This window comes from Balaenoptera acutorostrata, chromosome 5 (assembly GCF_949987535.1).
Source record: "Balaenoptera acutorostrata chromosome 5, mBalAcu1.1, whole genome shotgun sequence".
NCBI lineage: Eukaryota > Metazoa > Chordata > Mammalia > Artiodactyla > Balaenopteridae > Balaenoptera > Balaenoptera acutorostrata.
The window spans coordinates 140,902,590-140,921,516 of record NC_080068.1 but is presented as its reverse complement, the minus strand read 5'-3'; the positions used below and the strand labels follow the sequence as shown (position 1 = coordinate 140,921,516).

The 18,927-nt window shown below is 57.2% G+C and overlaps 1 protein-coding gene across 15 annotated transcripts in view; it reads left to right on the top strand.

The window, feature by feature from the left end:
• The window catches only part of ABLIM2 (actin binding LIM protein family member 2), a 151,012-nt gene that overhangs the window by 20,179 nt on the left and 111,906 nt on the right, over positions 1–18,927 (top strand). For 14 of the 15 annotated variants that reach the window (XR_009008375.1, XR_009008372.1, XR_009008371.1 and 11 more), the window contains exon 1: positions 5,986–6,086. The exons of the other annotated variant lie outside the window; for it this stretch is intronic. Coding sequence is in view for 2 of the 14 variants with exons in the window: in XM_007172317.2 (XP_007172379.2) it covers positions 6,062–6,086 (25 nt within the window). In the remaining 12 variants the exon portion in view is untranslated. Of the gene's footprint in view, positions 1–5,985; positions 6,087–18,927 lie in introns of those variants that run through there. 15 annotated transcript variants of the gene reach the window in all.

Genomic DNA, 18,927 nt, shown 5'->3' with positions numbered 1-18,927 from the left:
GGAGTGGAGTGAAAGGCTGTGGTCCAGCCAGGCTGGGTGTCTGCGGCAAGGCGTTTGGTCTCAATTTGGGAGGCCTCGTGAGCCCCCGGAGGTGGTGCTCGGCGCTGGGGACCCGGAAGTCAGTCTGGCAGGGAGGGGAGGACCAGTGATGGGGGACAGAGTCTCAACCAGGTGAGAAGGGGTGGGTGGGAGGGGCCAGAGAGAAGGGGAGGCCCCGTGAGGTACAGGGAGAAAGCACTACCGGTAATGCCGACGTTTCGTGCTGGCTGCTCCGAGACGACAGATGATTTTGGTGACAATGGGAAAGTCCGTGTTCTGGGTTGAATTGTGTCCCCAAAGAGAGATGTTGAAGTCCTGACTCCGGTCCCTGTGACTGTGACCTTATTTGGAAATAAGGTTGTTGCAGACGTAATTAGTTAAGATGAGGTCATATGGAGTAGGGCGTCCTGATAAGAAGAGGAAGAGAGACACAGACACAGAGACACAGAGGAGAGGCCACGTGACCACAGAGGCAGAGGTTGAAGGGCTGCAGCTCCAAGCCAAGCATCGCTGGCGACCATCAGGAGCTGGACGAAGCGAGGAAGGAATCCCTTACGGGTTCCAGAAGGAGCACGGCCCTGTTGACACCTTGATTTAGGACTTCTGGCCTCCAGACCGTGAGAGAATAGATTTCTGTTATTTAAGCCACTCGGTTTTTGGTCCTTTGTCCCAGCAGCCACAGGAATCTCATACAGTTAGGAATTGGGAAAGAAAGATGCCACTTACCAAGTGCCCATCGTGTACCAGGCGAGGTACCCGGCCCCCTCACACGTATCATCTTGTTTGGTCTCTCTGCAGCCAGCAGGCAGGCACCCCCATTATATACATCGGAAATTGAGGCTCAGAGAGGTAGAGCCACTGGGCCAAGGTCACACAGCTAGTGAGAGATGGAGTCGGTTGCAAACACAAGTCTGCCTGAGTTGCAGAAGGGGAGCCAGCTGGGTGAGGGTATTGGTGTGTGACCTGTGGCCCTGTTGGAGGATGGGGAGAGGTGGGGGAGGGAGGATAGCAACAAGCCAGACATTCTCTTTTCTGACTGTGAGGTTCCTGGGGGGCTTCCAGGTGGAGGCGTCCGGCACGCCGCTGGCTCTGGGGGTTGAGTGCTCAGGAGAGGCCCGGCTGGACTCTTAGGAATCCTTGCCCAGGGACTGGACGATGTCTCAGATCCCTTCAGACCTAATTTTTTATGCCCCTGGGAAAGCGCCAGTGTCTTCCTGGCCTTAAACTCACCTGGAAAATCTGTACCATCTGTCGTAAAGTTTTCAAGTCCTTGATTTCATTTGTTTCTCATCTTTTAAGAGGCATTCAGAAATGAAAACGTGAGTGGGCGTAACTAGTGATGGCACAGTGATGAGTGGACGTGGTGTGGGGCTGTCAGGGGTGAAGAATTATTCTGGAACGTGGAGCAGGGGGTCTGCCAGGAGGAGGGGGAGTCAGGGGCTTGGGGAAGCAAGTGGAGCTACCAAAGCCACCTGCGACCACGCTCCCCCGTGCTTCTCTGGTCCGGGCCCCTTCCCAAGTCACCTGATGACTGCGGGGGCTGCAGGTGGAGGGCCGTCCATGGGGCAGGGTGGCCTGGACCATGTCCTCGAGTTCAGGGGTCCGTCCAGGCACCAGTCAGTCCCACCCACCCTCTGTGTGCAGAAAGAGCGCGTTTCTCTCCTTTCTTTAAATCGTCATCATTTTTGCTGGGTCCCCCACCCTAGCAGGGGTACAGGCGTAGAAGTTAGGATGGAACTTTCTACACTGCAGGTGGCGACCCATTTGTGGGCATGAAATCAGTTTAGTGGGTCACAGAAGACTTTGTTACGTAAGAGGTTGAATTGAATGAAAAATAGCAGACCCAGCCCAGGAAAAAAAAAAAAAAGAAAAGAAAAGAAAGAAAAATAGCAGAGCACATCCTGAGTAATAAGGCTAGGTATTGTTTGGTGAAAAAACTCTGTTATGTATTCACATATCATATAAACTATTGCTGCGTGTGGTAGGCTGAAAAACGGGCCCCCCAAAATATATCATGTTCTCATCCTGGGACCTGTGAGTGTTGCTTTATTTGAAAAACAGGGTTTCTGCAGATGGGATTAAGGTAAGGATGCTGAGCTGGGGAGATTATCCTGGCTTATCTGGGTGAGCCCTAAATGCCATCACAGTGATTCTTAGAGAGGCAGAGGAAGGTTACAGACGGACACACAGAGGAGAAGGGGATGGAATGGGGGGGAGGGGCAGAGATGGGGTGATGCGGACGTGAGCCAAGGATGCCGGCCGCCCCCAGGATCTGGAAGGGGCGGGAAGGATCCTCCCCCAGAGCCCAGAGGGAGCCTTGCCCTGCAGACACCTGGATTTCAGCCCAGTGGTACCGATTTTGGACTTCTGGCTTCCAGAACTATTGTTTTACCGGTTTGTGTTGGTTTGTTACTGCAGTTACAAGAAACTAATACACTTTGGAACAAACAACCCCAAAGCTCAGAGGCAGAAATCAGCGATCAGTTATCCTGGCTGGGGGCCTGCGGGCTGGCCGGGGCTCAGCTGACCTGGCTAGGCTCCACGGGGGTGGCTCTGCCCCATCTCGCACCCTCCTCCTGGGACCAGCAGGCTGGCCTGGGGATGCACTCCGTGTAGGGAGGCAGAAGCACAGTAGGGCGGAGGGAACCACCTTAGGCCTGGACTCAGAACTGGCACATTGTTTGTCACGTCCACCCGCGTGCATTGGCCAAGCCAGCCGCGTGAGCCAACACAAAGCTATGGGACTGGAGGAACCCTCTCCCCCAGAGGAGACCCTGGCGAGGGTGAGGATGCAGGGGGAGCCCAGGCTCAGTTCATCCCACAGGTGTGCACACCTGTGCCTGTGTGAGGCCACTGCCTGGTGTACCCCTCGCTCTGGGCGCTGATGTTGGAACAGTTTGGAAGCCACTGGCCGGTGGCAGAGGACCTGGCTCCAAGTGCATGTCCCCCCGTGCCCTTGACCCTGGCGTTCACGGGTTTTCAGGGCCTGGCTCTGCCTCTCTGCGACTCTTCCTGAGAAGCAGTCCGGAAGGTTCCAGGTGGGGCAGGAACAACATCTCGCCTCACCCCCTCAGCACCACATCCTCAGAGGAGAAGAGGGGCCCATCCTGCAGGGTCCAGGAGGGAAGAGGACTGCTTCCCCAGCCCCAGCCAGTCACGGTCCCAGGATGGGACGTGCAGATCCAGAATTAGCATAAGCTCCTCTGGGTCCTGGTCATCTGCCTTCAGACCACACCGGGGACCTTGGAGAGGTCATGGGGCAGGGAGCTGCCACGAGGCCGGGCGCCACGGCCTTTCCTCCCCATGGGTGCTGGCCATGCCGCCCCTCCTGCCCCCTCCACCCAGAACCGATGGGGAAGGGGCAGGGCTCAGGCGCCCCCTCCACCCCTCGGCCCTGGGAACCACCTGAGGCCGTGGGAGAGGAGGCCATGGGTCTCTGGACCCCTGGACCTCTGTGGGTAGGGGAGGGGTCCCCATGAGCCAGGGGCGGCCTCCCAGGGGCCCGGCTGCCACTACAGATAGGGGAGCAAGGTGCGCGGGAGCTGGGCTCCATGGGGGCATTGGTGTGAGGGGAGGGGGGCGGGGAGCTGAGGGTCGGGCAGACGCCTGGAGAGACACGAGCCAGGCCCTGCGCTGATTTCTGCCCAAGGGTCCCAGGGGCCAAGAAGCCCCTACTCTAACATGCCCATCTCCTGGGAGGCTCTTCTTGCAGTGTTGTGGCAGATGGTCCCGTGCACAGGTGTCCTGGCCTCCGGCCAAGATGAACAGGAGGCACCAGGCCCGTGGGGGACCCTGGTGGGGAGGATGCCGGCCCTGGGGAAGTGTGGCCCGAAGGCAGAGGGCCGGCCTTCTCTGGCAGAGGGAACCAGTGGGCTCGGGGTTCGCGCCCACGCTGTCCTCAGGCGGGGCTCGTGGGAGGGGGAGGGGGTCCTTCCGAGGGTCCTTGTGACGTGCTGTTTCCAGAGCCGGAGCAGCGCCTGCCCAGTGGATGGACGGTACCCACGGCTCCTACTGCTACGATTCTCTTTCAGACGCCTGAGCAAACCCTCAGCCTCCCTCATTCTCAGGGTGAGACCCATGCTTTTCAATGGAGTGCCCGTTGCCCTGGCCCCTGCCCACCCCCCCACCCCCCCCACCCCAGCCCCGTGCAGCCGAGGGCGCCCGTCCTCCCGGGAATGTGGACTGGCCTCGCCCCCTTTCCAACCTCGCACAGGCTGTTCCCTCTGTCTGGCTCGCCCTTCCCGCTGTTGAGCAACTAGCCGCCTGTGGGCCTCTGAACCTCCCGGGGCTCTCTCCTCCAAGGGATCCCGTCGACCCTCCGGGAGCTTGCTCTGTGTTACCCTCGATCGGGCACTGGTCACCCACCATGTTGCCCCTCGTTCCCCGTCTGACTCTCAGGTTGGGAAAGTAGGGACATGACAGTTCCTGTCTCAGGTGTGGTGCAGTGTGTGGGGCTTGCTGAGTGCTCAGCGGGGGACTGCTGTCATTGTCACCGACACTGCTGTCGTTTCTGCCCTGAGCTGGGCACGGGCCGCAGGGCGTAGATAGCTGCAGAATAAGCGAGTGGAGAAACTCTTCTCATTTACAAGCGCGAGGGGCTCTCATCCTCTGCCTGGGATGCATCGTCTGTGCCCACTTGCGGGGCCCGTGGAGTTTGCCGCAGGGATGGTGGGTACCACCCCCTGCCCGCTGGGTGGAGAGCTTCAGACCAGTGTGAGTAATGAAAGTCAGATCAGGCCAGGGAAGTCCCCGCTGGCTGCCAGCACCTGTTGCGACTCTTCAGAGCCGTTGGGATGAGGTATTTTCTGCTGGGTGCTGTTGGAGGGGTAACGCGGCCCACCCAGAGCCTCGGCAGGCAGAGTGGTGGGAAATGTGACTCGGGCTTGAGGGCGTGGCCCCAGAGCCTCTCGGCTGTGGGGTCCTGGCCCGGGTTCACTAGGCTCGGTTTGCACACGTCACGTGCATGATTAACCAGGATAATGCCTGCGGGTGCTGTGCGGCCGCGTGCTGGGGGCAAGGCGGTGCTTCCTGCTTACGCAGCTGACAGGTCACATCGCATTTCTGCCCCAGGAGATCTTAAAGCCGAGTCTAGCAGAGAGGCACCAAGGAGAACGGGGGTCACCTAAGGGACCAGGCTGTCAGCCAGACCCGGGCAGGACCCCAATGCTGCCTTTCATGCCCAGCGGCCTCCCGTTGGTCTCCTGAGCGTCCCAAGCCTCAGTTTCCCCTCTGGCACGCTGGGGCTGTGGAGTGGGTTAAGTAGGTCGGCCCCAAATTCATGTCCACCTGGAATAGGGTCCACCTGTGACCTTATTTGGACTAGAGTCTTTGCAGATGTAATTAACATAAGGATGGAGATGAGGTCATCCTGGAAGAGGGTGGGCCCTAAATCCAGTGACTGGTGTCCTTATAAGAGACAGAAAAGGACACACAGAGACGTACAGAGAAAAGACGGCCATGTGAGGACAGAGGCAGAGATGGCAGTGATGTGGACACAAGCCCCCAGAAACTGGCCGATATAGGGCAGTATCCTCCCCCAGAGCCTTTGAGAGGGCGTAGCCCTGCCTACGCCCTGATTTCGGGCTTCTGGGCTTCTGGCTTCCAGACTGGAAGAGAATAAATGTCTGCTGATGAAGCCCCCTGCTTGTGGGGCTTTGTCGCTTTGTCAGGCAGCCCCAGGACATGGGTGCTGGCTGGGAGGTGCTGGGAGGGCTTGTGGGCTGCGCCTGGCACATGGGACAGTAGATGGTCCTGGCCCTCCCCCAGTCCCTCCCCCACTGCCTTTGCAAAGTCCCTTTCCCTGACGCCTGGGAACAGGTGCATTCTGGAGCCGGGTGGGAGTCTATTTCGGTGTGCTGGGAAGGGCTTGGCCCGTCGCTCCTCGGGCGTGAGGGTGGGCAGCTGCCACGTGACCCTCTGGCATGTCCCTCTGGAGCCATGTTGGCCTCAGAGGCTCAAGCCGTCACCCAGCTGCCGCCGGCAGCCTCCAGGGTGCTGGCCCTTCGGGTGGAGGCCACAGTCCATGGGGATGCCCGGAGGAGGGACAGGTAAGGCCCACGCTGCCCTGTCCACTGGGACCATCAGCCCAAGAGGACGGCTTCTTTTCTAACTGGAAGTCTCGAGCCCCCCAAATAAGCTCGGGGTCCAACACGAGGGGGGCAGTGTGAGCTCTGCCTCTGTTTATAAAGGCACAGAGGACCAGCGCTCACGCATGCCGACTGTATGCCCGGCCTCGGGGACTCTCTTGTGAGCTCCTGATGACAGCCCTGTGCAGTGACCCGTTTTACAGATGAGCAAGCTGAGACTCGGGCAAGGGGAGGGTCTGGCCCAGCGTGGCACCGTGGTGGGTGTTGGTGCTGGATCCTATAGTCTGGACCGAGTCCCTGGGCCCTCGGCCCCTGCGCCTGCCCTTCCCGCCCTCCCTTTCTTCTTTCCTTTAAGGCGGTTCCTGGTTCTCAACCAAGGGTGATCTTGCTCCCGGCGGGGGGGACATTTGGCAATGTCTGGGGTCACTTCTGATGGTCACAACTTGGCGGGGGTAGGGGTGCCACAGGCAGCTGGGGGATGGAGGCCGCGGAAGCCGCTCACCTTCCGGCAGGGCACAGGGCAGCCCCACAGAAGAGGGGTCCAGCCCAAAATGTTAGCTGGGCCGAGGCTGAGAAACCGGCCTTAAGGAATATTGCACAAGACTTCAGTCCTTCCGGTGTCGATGCAAAGAACAGGGCCCATCAAGCTAGTTAGACAGAAACAATAAGTAACTTGTAATCCACTCAAACCCCACCTGTTGACACGGTGGCCTGCGGTGAGGGTGACGGGGAGAAAGCTCTGGGGCGGGGGCAGGGGTGGGAGGAGGAGACAAAGGGGGATGGAGAGTGAGATGGAGGAGGGCAGGGGGAGGGACAGGGAACGGAGCTTGGAGCCCCAGAAGCAGAGAGGTGGGTAGAGCCTCCGCGGGCCCAGGGTGTGCAGGGGCTCCAGCCGGGGTCCAGCCTCCATCCTGAAATGCTCCCACCCCTGGTCCTCACACCTCCGTCCTGGCGCGAGGCTCGGTGCCCAGCGGACCCCTCCTCTCTGGGCAGCCATGGCAGAGCCCTGCCCTCACTGGCATCCTCCTTTGTGGCTGCAGAGTCTGTCCAGAGGCAGGATCCGGGACCCCTCGTCCATATATCCCCATCAGCATCCCGCATGCTGAGAGACTCAGGAGATTTTTATTGAAGGAAGCAGCTCTGGGGTGGGGCAGTAGCAATGGCTTTGAAGCCAGACCAGTGAAGCGTCCAGCCCTGCCTCTGGCCTGACCTCCCTGTGGCCCTGATCAGGGTGCTTCCCCGCTCCGGGGGGTCTCAAGGACCCCCTCTGTAAAATAGGGGTGATTACATTCCTCCCTCCCAGGGTGCTGTGGACCAGCATCGCAGACCCTCCATCTTTGTTCCCCCAAAGCGTGTAGCTGTGGGTGCCCCCTGGCCTGGCCAGGCTCAGCCCCCCATGGAGGTCTCACTCCAGGCCTTACAGCACCAGATGGCTTGGGGTCAGGTAACATCCCCCGACCTGCTCAGTGTACTGGATTGTTCTGAAAATAGCGGCAGATTCCAGGAGCTGCGACATGTGACGATCTTCATTTCTCAAATGGAATTTCCATGTTGGTGGTTGGGCGGGTCTCCCCGCTCAACTGAGAACGCAATGTCCTTCACTCCCTGCTGTGCTTTCACCAGATGATGGGCCGTAGTTCTGGTGGCAAAGGGCAAAACAATAGTAATATTAAAAATTGCACAAACCCAGTGAAATAAGCACTGTTGTTCCCGATTCACAGATGAAGAAACGGCATCTTGTGATAAAAATAGCAGTAAGGGAAATGTGATTCTATTTATGTAAGATTATAATAAGAGCGAAAAGTAAAAAAACCCAAAAAACTATAAAACTTTTAGAAGAAAATATAAGGATAAGTCTTTGTGATCTTGGATTGGGCAGTGGTTTCTTAGAAATCACACTACGTACACAAACAACACAAGAAAACATAGATAAATTGGATTTCGTCAAAATTAAGCACCCTTGTGCTGCAGAGAACATGAAGAAAATGAAAACACAGCTCACAGAATAGGAGACAATATTTGCCAATCATATATCGGATGGGGGGCTTGTATCTAGAATATGTAAACAACCCTTATAACTCAGTCAGAAAAATAACCAAATTCAGTGGACAAAGGATCTGAATAGACATTTTTCCGAAGAAGATATTCCAATAGTGAACAAGCACATGAAAAGATGTTCAACGTCATTAGTCACCGGGAAGTGCAGATCAAACCACAGTGAGACAGACTTCACACCCACCAGGGTGACTGTCATGAAAAGACCAGCAGTAGCCGATGTTGGCAAAGATGTGGACAAGCTGCTGGGGGGAAGGTGAAATGGTTCAGCCGCTCAGGAAGATAGTCTGGCACTTCCTCAAATGGTTAAACAGAGTTACCATAGGACCCAGCAAGAAAGGGAAACGTGTCCACACAAAAGCGATTGTGCATGAATGGTCAGAGCGGCTTATCTGTAACAGCCCCAAAGTGGACACAACCCCCAAGTCAACGACGAATGGGTCCATGTGGTATGTTCATATAGTGGAGAGTTATTTGGACATAAAGAGGAATGAAGCACTGGCACCTGCTGCAACGTGGGTGGACCTTGAAAGTGTTATATGTATGTATACCTGTATGATATGGGCTCCCACGCTGCGGTGTCTCGCAGCATACCACCTGGAGAGTAAGGGTCCCTGGCGGGATTAGCTCAGCCCTCACAGACCCTCTCGGTGGGAGTTGACAGCTGGGGCTTGGGATCCTGCAGGCCTCGGTTCCTCGGTTCCACAGCTGTGCTGTGTGCCCATTTCCAGCTCTGTGACCCGGGTCATTGGTGGAAATCGCCCAGCGCAGTGCCTGGCCCTTAGTCTGGGCACAAGAGCTGAAAGACGATATTGTCACTCAGACTATTAATTTTCACCCCCGGAGGGCACTGTACTGTGCTCTGAGTCACCAAATGCATTCCCTGTTTCCCATTAGATTTAAGGAACCTTTATGGGGCATCTTCTGTGTGCTGGGCCCGAGGCATACATTGAAGACCCAGATGAGGTCACTGGTTGGTCCAGTGGTGGCCGCCCTGGCTCACGGCAAGGTGACACCAGGGACATGCACTGGCCTTGGAGCCCAGAGACCCAAGCCCTGGTCCTGGCCTGGCCTCAGACTTGCCATCTGTGGCTCCGCCTGTGTGTGGGGAGAGGGGATGGGCCCAGGTGCCCACTAAGCCCTGACCTTCCGTGAGATCCTCAGACACCTCTCCGGTCAGGAAGGGCTGCTCTTCCGGCGATGAAATAACACCCTCCAGGGACGTGGGTGGCCAGGGCACCTGGACCAGCTGCTAGAAGCTTCAAGAGGCTGTGAGTTGCTAGAAACTCAAGCTGAAGGTAACTGGGCGCCCCTGTGGGCAGCCTGAGCTTCCAGGGGGCTGTTCACGGCTGTGTTCTCCCAGCTTCTGCCTCTGGAAGGAACCCCCCAACCCAGCACACACCGTCCCTGCCGAGCCCCTGCCATGTGCCAGCCTCCAGAAGCCCAGCCTGGGGCAGCGCCACTGTCCCACGCTACAGAGGAAGACAGGCTCAGACCGGGAGCGGGGAGCAGGCACGTCCCAGGCCCTGCTCCAGCTCTCTCTCCCCACAGGGCTGCTTTCCTGGGGCCCCCGTAACAAAGGCTGCAGACGTTACTCTTGGACAGTTCTGGAGGCCCAAAGTCCGAGATCAAGGTGCTCCCAGCGTGGCTTCCTTCCGAGGACTGTGAGGACAGATCTGTCCTTGGCTTGCAGATGGCTGTCCTCCCCCTGTGCTTCACACCATCTTCCCTCTGTGCGTCTCTGTGCCCTAGTTTCCCGTTTATAAGGCCACAGTCATATTGCATCCAGACCCACCCAAATGGCCTCACTTTAACTCAGTCACCTCTCTCTAAATCAGGTCATGTTCCAAGGTGCTGAGGGCTAGGACTCCAGCACGTGAGTTTGGGGGACATAATTCAATCCATCACAGACGAGTCCCTTTCTGTGGCCTCGTAGGAGCTCCCCGCAACATTTTCCAGCTCACACACTCTAAGAGTCAGGGAGACAGGGCGGCTTGCTGGTTTTCCTTTTCCTGCCACCCCTCCTCCCCCGCCCGACCCCCGGCCCCAGCCCTGAGTAAGAGGCTCATTTCAGGCTCAGTGGGGCTGCTTGTGACCCCGTGGCCATCACGGTATGGCTGAGAGTGACTTTGTCCGAAGGCTCCCCTGCTTCAGGACAGGAAGAGTCCTGGGGCTTCAGGGACTCCACCCCACTGCACGGGGCCCCCCGGGGGTCTGAGCTGAGTTGGCTGGAATCTAGAAGCCAGACTCTTCTTGCTCAGCTAGAAATCCCTTCTGACTCTTCGGCCTCCCGGGGTCAGTGGAGTTTAACCTCGTGAATGTCCCCCCACCTCTCGGTCATGGGGGGTCTTGGGACCCTGACCTGCCAGGAAAGGACCCAAGCATCAGTACCGCCACTGTGTGCATGGGGACCCTGGATTCATTACCCAAACTGAGACACGTTGGACAGAATAATTGTGCTGGGACAGCAAGCAGCACCCAGGATGGCCCAGGTGCACTGGGTCATTTGTTCCCTGGCCCGGCGTAGGTCTTTAGGGGGACCCGGCAAGCAGACAGGAGCCTCCAGGGGTGTCTCCACCTGGGGAGCCCAGACTACCTCCTGCGAGTCAGAGGCTCGCTCACCATTGTGGAGAGGTGACCTGACTTGTCCAAGGTTGCACAGTCCGTGACCCAGGGGGACGATGGGCAGGTCCCCTCACCTGCTGTGCCTCGGTTTTCACACCTGTAAAATGGGTACAGGTTCTTAGCGGCTCACTGTGCTATGGGAGACGCTCAGCACACAGTGGATCGGTACGGAAGAGGCCCTGGACGGGGGCCTTGAAGGTTGAGCTGGGTTTTCACAGGCGGCGATGGGCAGGCACAGCACCCCCAGGAGGGGACGGTGGGAGCCAAGGCTGGTGCTGGGACCCCTGAGGACAGCTTTGGGAGAGAGTCTGGGCTCATGGGGCGGTGGAAGATAAGTCAGGGGACCAGGTGGGCACTGGGCTTGGAGGCTCGGTGGTGGCTCTGGGGCTGAGCTGTGTTCTGAGGGCTCTGGGGAGCCATGGAAGGTTCCTGAGCAGGGGCGGGAGCTGCATGTGCTTGTGTTCAACGCCACCCTCCCCCATCCTGCCACCTGGCCAGCTTGGAGAGCTTGTCTGGGGGCTCTATCGTCCTGGCTGTCCCCTTGCCGTGGGCTCCGTGGGACTCAAGGGGACACTGTCGCACTGGGTCAAAATGGAGAACTTCTCAGATACTTGAGCCTTTAGAGGTCAACTCGGATTAGACACTGGGCGGGGGAGGGGGGACGGGAGGGCAAGGGGGCCGCTCCAGCTTGTTAGGTAAGACGGGCCTCGCTACGACTGGAGGACACGTCTCCCAGTGGCCAGCGCCTGCTCAGGGTCTCAGGGGGCGCCTCTGGACATAAGCATCAGTGTTCTTCTGCAGCCGTGTGCCCTTGTCTCCCGAGACTCACTAGCCACCAGGTCAGTGTCCAAGGACTCCCTGGGTCCTGGGGACTGCGGGGTGGGCTCCTGCTGTGTGCCTGGCTTGGTGTCCACTCCCTGCCTGCACCCTCTGACCCCCACTCCATCACAGAGCTGTGACTGCCCTGTACAGGTGACAGGCGAGGCCCAGGGGTGAATGGCCACCCAGAGCCCTTGGCCCAGAGCTGGCCTCCCATCGCCCTCACTGGTTGGACCTTAAAAGCCTCCTGGGAGATCCACAGTGGCTGCTCTTCCTGGTCACTGTGGGGTTATCATGTCTGGCTATGGGGGTCCCTGCCTGAAGCAGGAATCTGGGGTTTTCCCCCCAGTGACTCCACCTGAGCTCTGCCCTTGGTCACTGGGGGCCAGGACAGCTGGTCTGCAGTCTAACCTGGCATCTCCCCAGGCTAAGCAGCTGGGCCCCAGGCGCCTGGGGGATTTAAGTGAGATAGCCTCATGGGAACTGGCTAGGACAGCTCTGGTTGAATTTAGAGCAGGCAGGACCAGTTTCTGGAACCAGACCCAGAAGGTAGTAAACTTGTCCCAGTGCAAAGAGAGCACAGAGCTGTCTTCGCTGGATGGAGGACAGGTGAATGACGTGCCTGAAGAGTCAGACAGGTCTGGCAGTGCGGGGACAGCCTGAGACCCTCGCAGCCGGCTGGCTGGGTCCAGGCTGCTGATGGCCTTGCTGAGAACAGGTGGGAACAGAGAGCCGCTTACTGGCTCCTGGTTATAATTAGCAGTCAGCCCTTGAGGAGGTTAAGATGGAAGTAATGACGTGTGATTTGGCTTGATTTTCCAACACATTATGAGTGGGAGGGCGGGAAGTGAGGCCCCGGCCTGTTCCTGAACCAGAAGAAACCTATAGAGGACGTCCTGAGGGCAGGGGAGACAGACCCCCTAAGACCTTTGTGCCATTAACTCCATATTTAGAAAACCAGTCTAAGGAGCTGGAGGGCGTGCTAGCTGCAAGGATGCTTGTGGCCACGTGGTATGTGAGAGCCGTCTCCCAGCCAGGCCTGGCTGAGTGCACCTTGCTCTGTCTGCACTGGTACCCAGTCCTAAGGAGCCGCACTTCTCAGATCCGGCCCCTGGCCCTGGGGGACTTCAGGCCAGGTAGGTAGATGGCCAGTAGGCAAGGGCCACCCAACATGGTCAGTATTGTGATGGAGATGAGCACGGTGATGTGTGCTTGCTGCTGTCCCATAAGGCACCTGTGCATCTTGTGTCACCTCCTCCTGGAAGCCCTCCCTGACTACACACAGGTTCACCTCCCCACAGCCCTGTGCCTCCCGCCCTAGTTCTCTGCTCATTGTCACGGTTAGAAAGAAAGGCCTGAGGGGAGGCGAGAACGGTGAGCCTGGGAGCTGCTCTAGGCAGATGGGACTCTGAGGAGAGGGTGTGATGCATGGTCATACAAAGCTTTCAACAGTAGAACAGAGTCATACGATGTGGAAACCCCAAGCCAGCTGTTTGCATAATACAGAGAGCAGGGTGGAGAGCTCTACAAAACTGCCCTGGCTGGTGGAGCATGGGTTCCAGTTAGATCCCCAAGGATGCAGGGAGCTCCACCTCCTGATATCAAGGTGGATTTGCCTCAAGAGCAAACCCTGGAAAACTGGGCTGTTGAACGTGACTGAACGTGGGCTGTTGGTCTTTGGCCAACCCAGCAGTGCCTGCTCGGGGGTCCAGCATTAACTGGGCCCTTCGAGAAGGGACAGGACCAAATGCAGAGCCTTTGAGGGAGAGCGGAGATAAACAGTTGAAAAAGTCCCCAAGGACGACAAAACGACGTGTGCTGTGCTGTCTGGGAGGTGAGACATGAGATGAATCGCTGGAAGAAGAGGGGCACCTGCCCCCTCCACGCCCACTCCCTGGGCCCAGTGTGTCCCCTCTCCTGCCGCCTGCCACACCCGTGCCTGGCCAGTTTGCATACCCGCCTCCCCGGATGCCCACCAGCTCCTCTTTTCCTGTTTGGTGAACGAGCGAGCCCATGATTTGGGACTTGCAGACCAGCAGGTGGCAAAGGGGATGGTGGCATCAGACACCTGAGGGGGGACCCCAGCTGAGTCCCTAATCCAGCCGTGTGGCTTTGGGAAAATCCCCGTGCATCTCTGAGCCACCATGTCCTCGTCTGTGAAATGGGGGTGATAGGCCATTCCTGTGGGGTGTGGTATGGACCAAATGATGGCCAGGACTGGGTCTGTTTTGTTCCAGTGGAATCCGGGCACATAGTAGGTCTCAGACATTTGTTGGGTGAGTGAATGAATGAACAGCAAACAAGAAGAAGAAGAGCTTTATTGTTTGGTGTTTGGAGTTGAACGCACTTCGGCCGAGAACCTTGCAGTTTTGCCGTCAGAATGAAGTCGAGGTGACCTGCAGCGGTTTCCGTGGTTAGGGCACCGTGAAGGGTCAGGGTAGACGCCCCTTGGCAGGAGAAAGCAGGGCCCGCCATGCTCCCTGCACAAGCGAGGACCCCGTGGAGGAGAGATGGTGGACACGTGTTCACGTGGCATCACAGCTGGCTTCCAGGTCCCATGACAGGAACACATGACACATCTGCTTGTGCGTCTTGACCGATGCCAGCTTGGTGAATTTCTGTGAACAAAGTGGGAAACCGCACCCAGGTGGGTCTGTGCGAATGGAGTGGAGGGGAGAATGGAGTGTTTGGTGGGTAACCCGGCCAGAGGCGAGCTCCCCCAGCTCGCTGGGCAGAGGGTGTTGAGGCCCCATCTGTCGAAGTAAGGAAACCTACAAGCCCCCTGACGCTCTTGCGCAGCGTCCTGGGGGTCCGCCCGCCAGGATGGACACGGAGCTGAGAGCTTGACGTTGACCTTGGCAGTGATGCTTCCATCACCATGCCACCATGCCTGCTTCCCGAGGCGAGCACCAGCGAGGCCGAGTGCTGGATTTGGGTGGATCCCATTTGGAGCATCAGGACTGGACACAGCTGGGCCAAGTGCTGGGGGGCAGAGGTCAGTGTCGAGAAGCCCCCACTGATCCGTAGGTCGCCATCAGACCCTCTCTGGAGGGAGCAACTGTGTCACCTGCACCCCGTCACAGTCCTTGCCTCCTGTGCCTGCCTTACCCAGCAGGCGCCCAGGGGGTCGCTGGCTTCATGTGTGTTCTTATCTGACCCAGACAAGGGTCCCACATTCGGGAATACTTACCCCCATTTTATAGAAGGGAAAACTGAGGCTCTGTATGGTCACGTGGCCTGCCCAGGGTGACAGCCAGGGAGGGGGGCAGCTGGGATCAGTGCAGGCTGCCCCCCTTCCTGCTCACCCACCCAGCCACTGACCGAGGCCAAAGACAAACCTAGGACAAGCTGCTGACGAGGCTGCCGAGGGAGCAAACGTGTGGCCCCCGGAAGCTCCAGGTCCCCCTCCCGACAGCCTCTGCCCCTCCCCACCCCCAGGTCACGGGTTTGCCTCTGAGACCCGGAAGGACTAAGCCAGCAGCTGTTGGTCCCCACACCTGTCAGGCATTGTACCAGAAGCTTTCCCCACTTCACTGGGTTCTAAATGATGCCTCCCGAGACCAGGCTCCAAATTACAGTTGTGAACACAGAGGCTTCTCAGAGCTCAATCAGCTCTCAAGGTCACACAGCTGCCCCTGGACGGTGGGTGGGTTCCAAACCCGGCCCTGCCGGCTGCCGTCCTGGCTCCTCCAGGCCCTGTACCTGGTGGCGGATCAGGACGGTACCCGGAGGGATTATAGAGGCGGGATCACAGCGACTGCCGGGTCAGACCCGAGGAAGCCACGTCCCTCCACTGCGAACGTGAGCTCTGTGCTGATGTTACCGGTAATCGTTCTTTTACTCCCAGCAAGGCTCCCCAGGCTGGGATTTCATTATCACAGGGGGATTAAGTAGTCACGGCCCCATGTGATTGATCCTTACCACTTGACTTTATGTTTTACGTTATTATTATCATCGCAGTCAGAGGCTTGTTAAATGAAATGTTACAGCCGATCCAGAAATTGTAGAGAAATGAGCCTGCTGCCTTCAGGGTTAGGTCTGGAGTGTGGTAGTTTGCGGCTCTCTCCGTTTCCCTCTCTCTTTTAAGTTTTTTTTTTTTTTTTAAATAGACTTTATTTCTTAGAGCAGTTTTCAGTTTATAGAAAAATTGAACAGAAAGTAAGGAGTTCCCATATACACCCCACCCCAAATCCCCAGTTTCCCGTTAGCATCTGCCTGTTGCATTGTTGTAATGTTTGTGTGTGCTACGTTTGTTACAACTGATGAACCAGTTTTGATATACTATTTTTTTAAATTTATTTACTTATATTTTTTATTTTTGGCTGCGTTGGGTCTTCGTTGCTGCGCGCGGGCTTTCTCTAGTTGCGGCGGGCGGGGGCTACTCTTTGTTGTGGTGCGCGGGCTTCTCATTGCGGTGGTTTCTCTTGTTGAGGAGCACGGGCTCTAGGTGCAGGGGCTTCAGTAGTTGTGGCTCACGGGCTCTAGAGCGCAGGCTCAGTAGTTGTGGCGCACGGGCTTAGTTGCTCCGCGGCATGTGGGATCTTCCTGGACCAGGGCTCGAACCCATGTCCCCTGCGTTGGCAGGCGGATTCTTAACCACTGCGCCACCAGGGAAGTCCTTGATATACTATTACTAACTAGAATGCACAGTTTACGTCAGGGGTCGCTCTTGGTGTTGAGTGTTCTCTGGGTTTGGACCAATGTATAATGACGTGTATTCACCCCTGGGCTCCACCTACTCACCCCTCCCTCCCCACCCCTCACAACCACTGATCTTTTACTGTCTCCGTGGTTTTGCCTTTTGGATGACGTCATAGGGTTGGAGTCACGCGGTGTGCAGCCTTTTCAGACTGGCTTCTGTCACTTAGTAGCATGCATTGAGGTGCCTTCAGATGGCTTCATAGCTCATGTCTTGATAGTTCTTGATGGAATGAGGTCTGGCCACAACCGCCCCATCCCTGTCTAGGGGCCCACTTCTGTCCTGTCCTGCCACGCGAGGGTCCCGATCCCTCCTTGTTGCAGTCACGTACCAGCTGGGCCGGCGCTCCTGGCCCCAGTCCGCTCGCTGGGCGGCAGCAGCAGTGACCACAGCACTTGCTCTGCCGGCTGTGAGCACCAGTCCCCTTTGCAAAGCACCCAATCGGGCAGCTGCAGGAGGTTCGAGGAGTAAGTCCATCCTGAGGGGTAAGAAGGCCCACATCTCAAATCCACAGGATTCTCAGGCTGTGATCCCAGGGCCAAGGGGACAGATACGGGCTGGAGGGGAACACCTGCGCGGGTGGTACCTGCACACAGGCCCCCTCTATGCAGTGTCTACTTCCCACCACCAGGGGGCAGCACCCTGCTCTCTCGCCCTGCCACCAGAGGCCCCAGGAGGTTTTGGAGGAGGCTCCAGGCGGGCAGAGTTGGTGCTCCCATAAAAACGATCCTCCTAAAGCAGCTTTCACCCCAGATCAAACAGTATTTCCAGTAACCAGGAAACTGGTGATGTCAGGCTGTGTATCCTTGAAAATGACAATGGCTATTGTGTATTGAGCATTTATGGTCTGCCAGACCCTGGGCTGCTTGCTAGACAGACATTTCTGCCCATGGTCCTAGCATCCCCTGGGGCAGATGCTGTGAGCAGGGGGCAGATGGCAGATGGACAGACGGCTGGGAGTTCCAGGTTACTGCGTGTAGGAGGTGAAGCTGGGCTGCACCCGGCCATCTGCCCCCAAGGCTCTGACACCGATTTCCCACCCCCCCACGTGGGTGGAGGGTAGACCTTGCCTGGCTATTCATGGAGACATGAGGCACATTGTCCTTTGTATGCCTAATGGATGAAAAGATAATAGTGTTGAAGATCTTTGTGGCCACGCCCTCAAATCTCGATTTAGCCTGTGTGGACGGGGTGACTCAGGACCCCATCAGCCCCACGTGAGCCCTGGGCAGCCCCAGGGCCGTGCACAGCCATGAGCCGGCTCTGCCTGAGGTTTCAGACTTCAAGTCCAATGGCTCATTCCGCACAGGGAGTCTTAAATTCTAGCCCAGGACATCCTTGCTCTCTGCCCCCTTATACCAATTTTATTAAGTACTGGATGAGGCACTTTCTGTGATTATCGTATGTTGACACTTAAACCAGAGTGGAAGTGTCAGCACAGCTCCCAGGACAGCAGACGGAACTCTGGGGCCCTCGCTGGGCTCTGCGCTGCCCAGTTTGCCGTTTGGTCCTGACACCCTTGGAAACGCAGGCAGGCCTTGACACCGGGCCTGGGGTACTAAGGGCGACACCAGATGATTTTTTGGTGCCCATCGTCTCCTTTCTGGCACCTGCTTCTCCAGGCTGTGTGGCTTTTGTCCCCAGACAGCTGGCACCTGCTACCCTTGGGGTCTTCAGAGCCTCCTCCTGGAAGGCCTGATGTCCCCAGCGTGGCCCAGGCCCTCGCGGGCGGGACCCAGAGGAGGGAGCCCTGTGCTGCAGATCCGGGGCTCCCGGGGCAGGACGGGATCTGGGGGGCCTGGGGGACAGGCTGGAAACCGGATGGAGAAATGTCCTCCTGTCTGACATCCACCTCCTCTGTTTTTACAAGAATGAGGAGACCTTCTGGGCCTGATACTCAATCAGGGCTGGTGTTCAGCGATTTTGTAAATGTGTGTGTGTGTGTGTGTGTGCATGTCTGTCTCTCTGTGTGTGTCTATGTGTATTTGTGTGTCTGTGTGTGTATCTGTATGTCTGTGTCTGTGTGTATGTCTGTCTATGTGGGTGCATATGTATAGTTGTGTGTCTGTGTATGTATGTGTATTTGTGTGTCTGTGTGTGTGTATGTACGCGTATTTGTGTTTGTGTGTGTATCTGTATGTCTGTGTGTATATATATGTGTATCTGTGTGTCTATGAAAGTGTATCTATGTGTGTATGTGTGTGTGTCTCGTGTGTATGTGTATCTGTGTGTGTACGTGTATGTATGTCTGTGTATCTGTGTGCCTGTGTGTCTCTTTGTGTATGTGTATGTATGTATGTGTGTCTCTGTGTGTATGTACGTGTATGTCCGTGTCTCTGTGTGTGTGTACGTGTATGTCTGTGTCTCTCTGTGTGTACGTATGTGTCTCTGTGTGTATGTATGTATATGTCTGTGTGTGTCTGCATGTGTATTGTGTGTGTGTGTGTGTATGAATATGCTTAACTCTTTAATGAAGCGTGGTGTATCTGCGGCATCCCAGGTGGCGGGTATCTTCTGGGCCCGCACCACCTCCCCTGGGCCCCCCATGGCTCCAGCGGTGTACAGGTGGGCGGTGCACCTGGGCCTGTGGACTCCCCGCCTCAG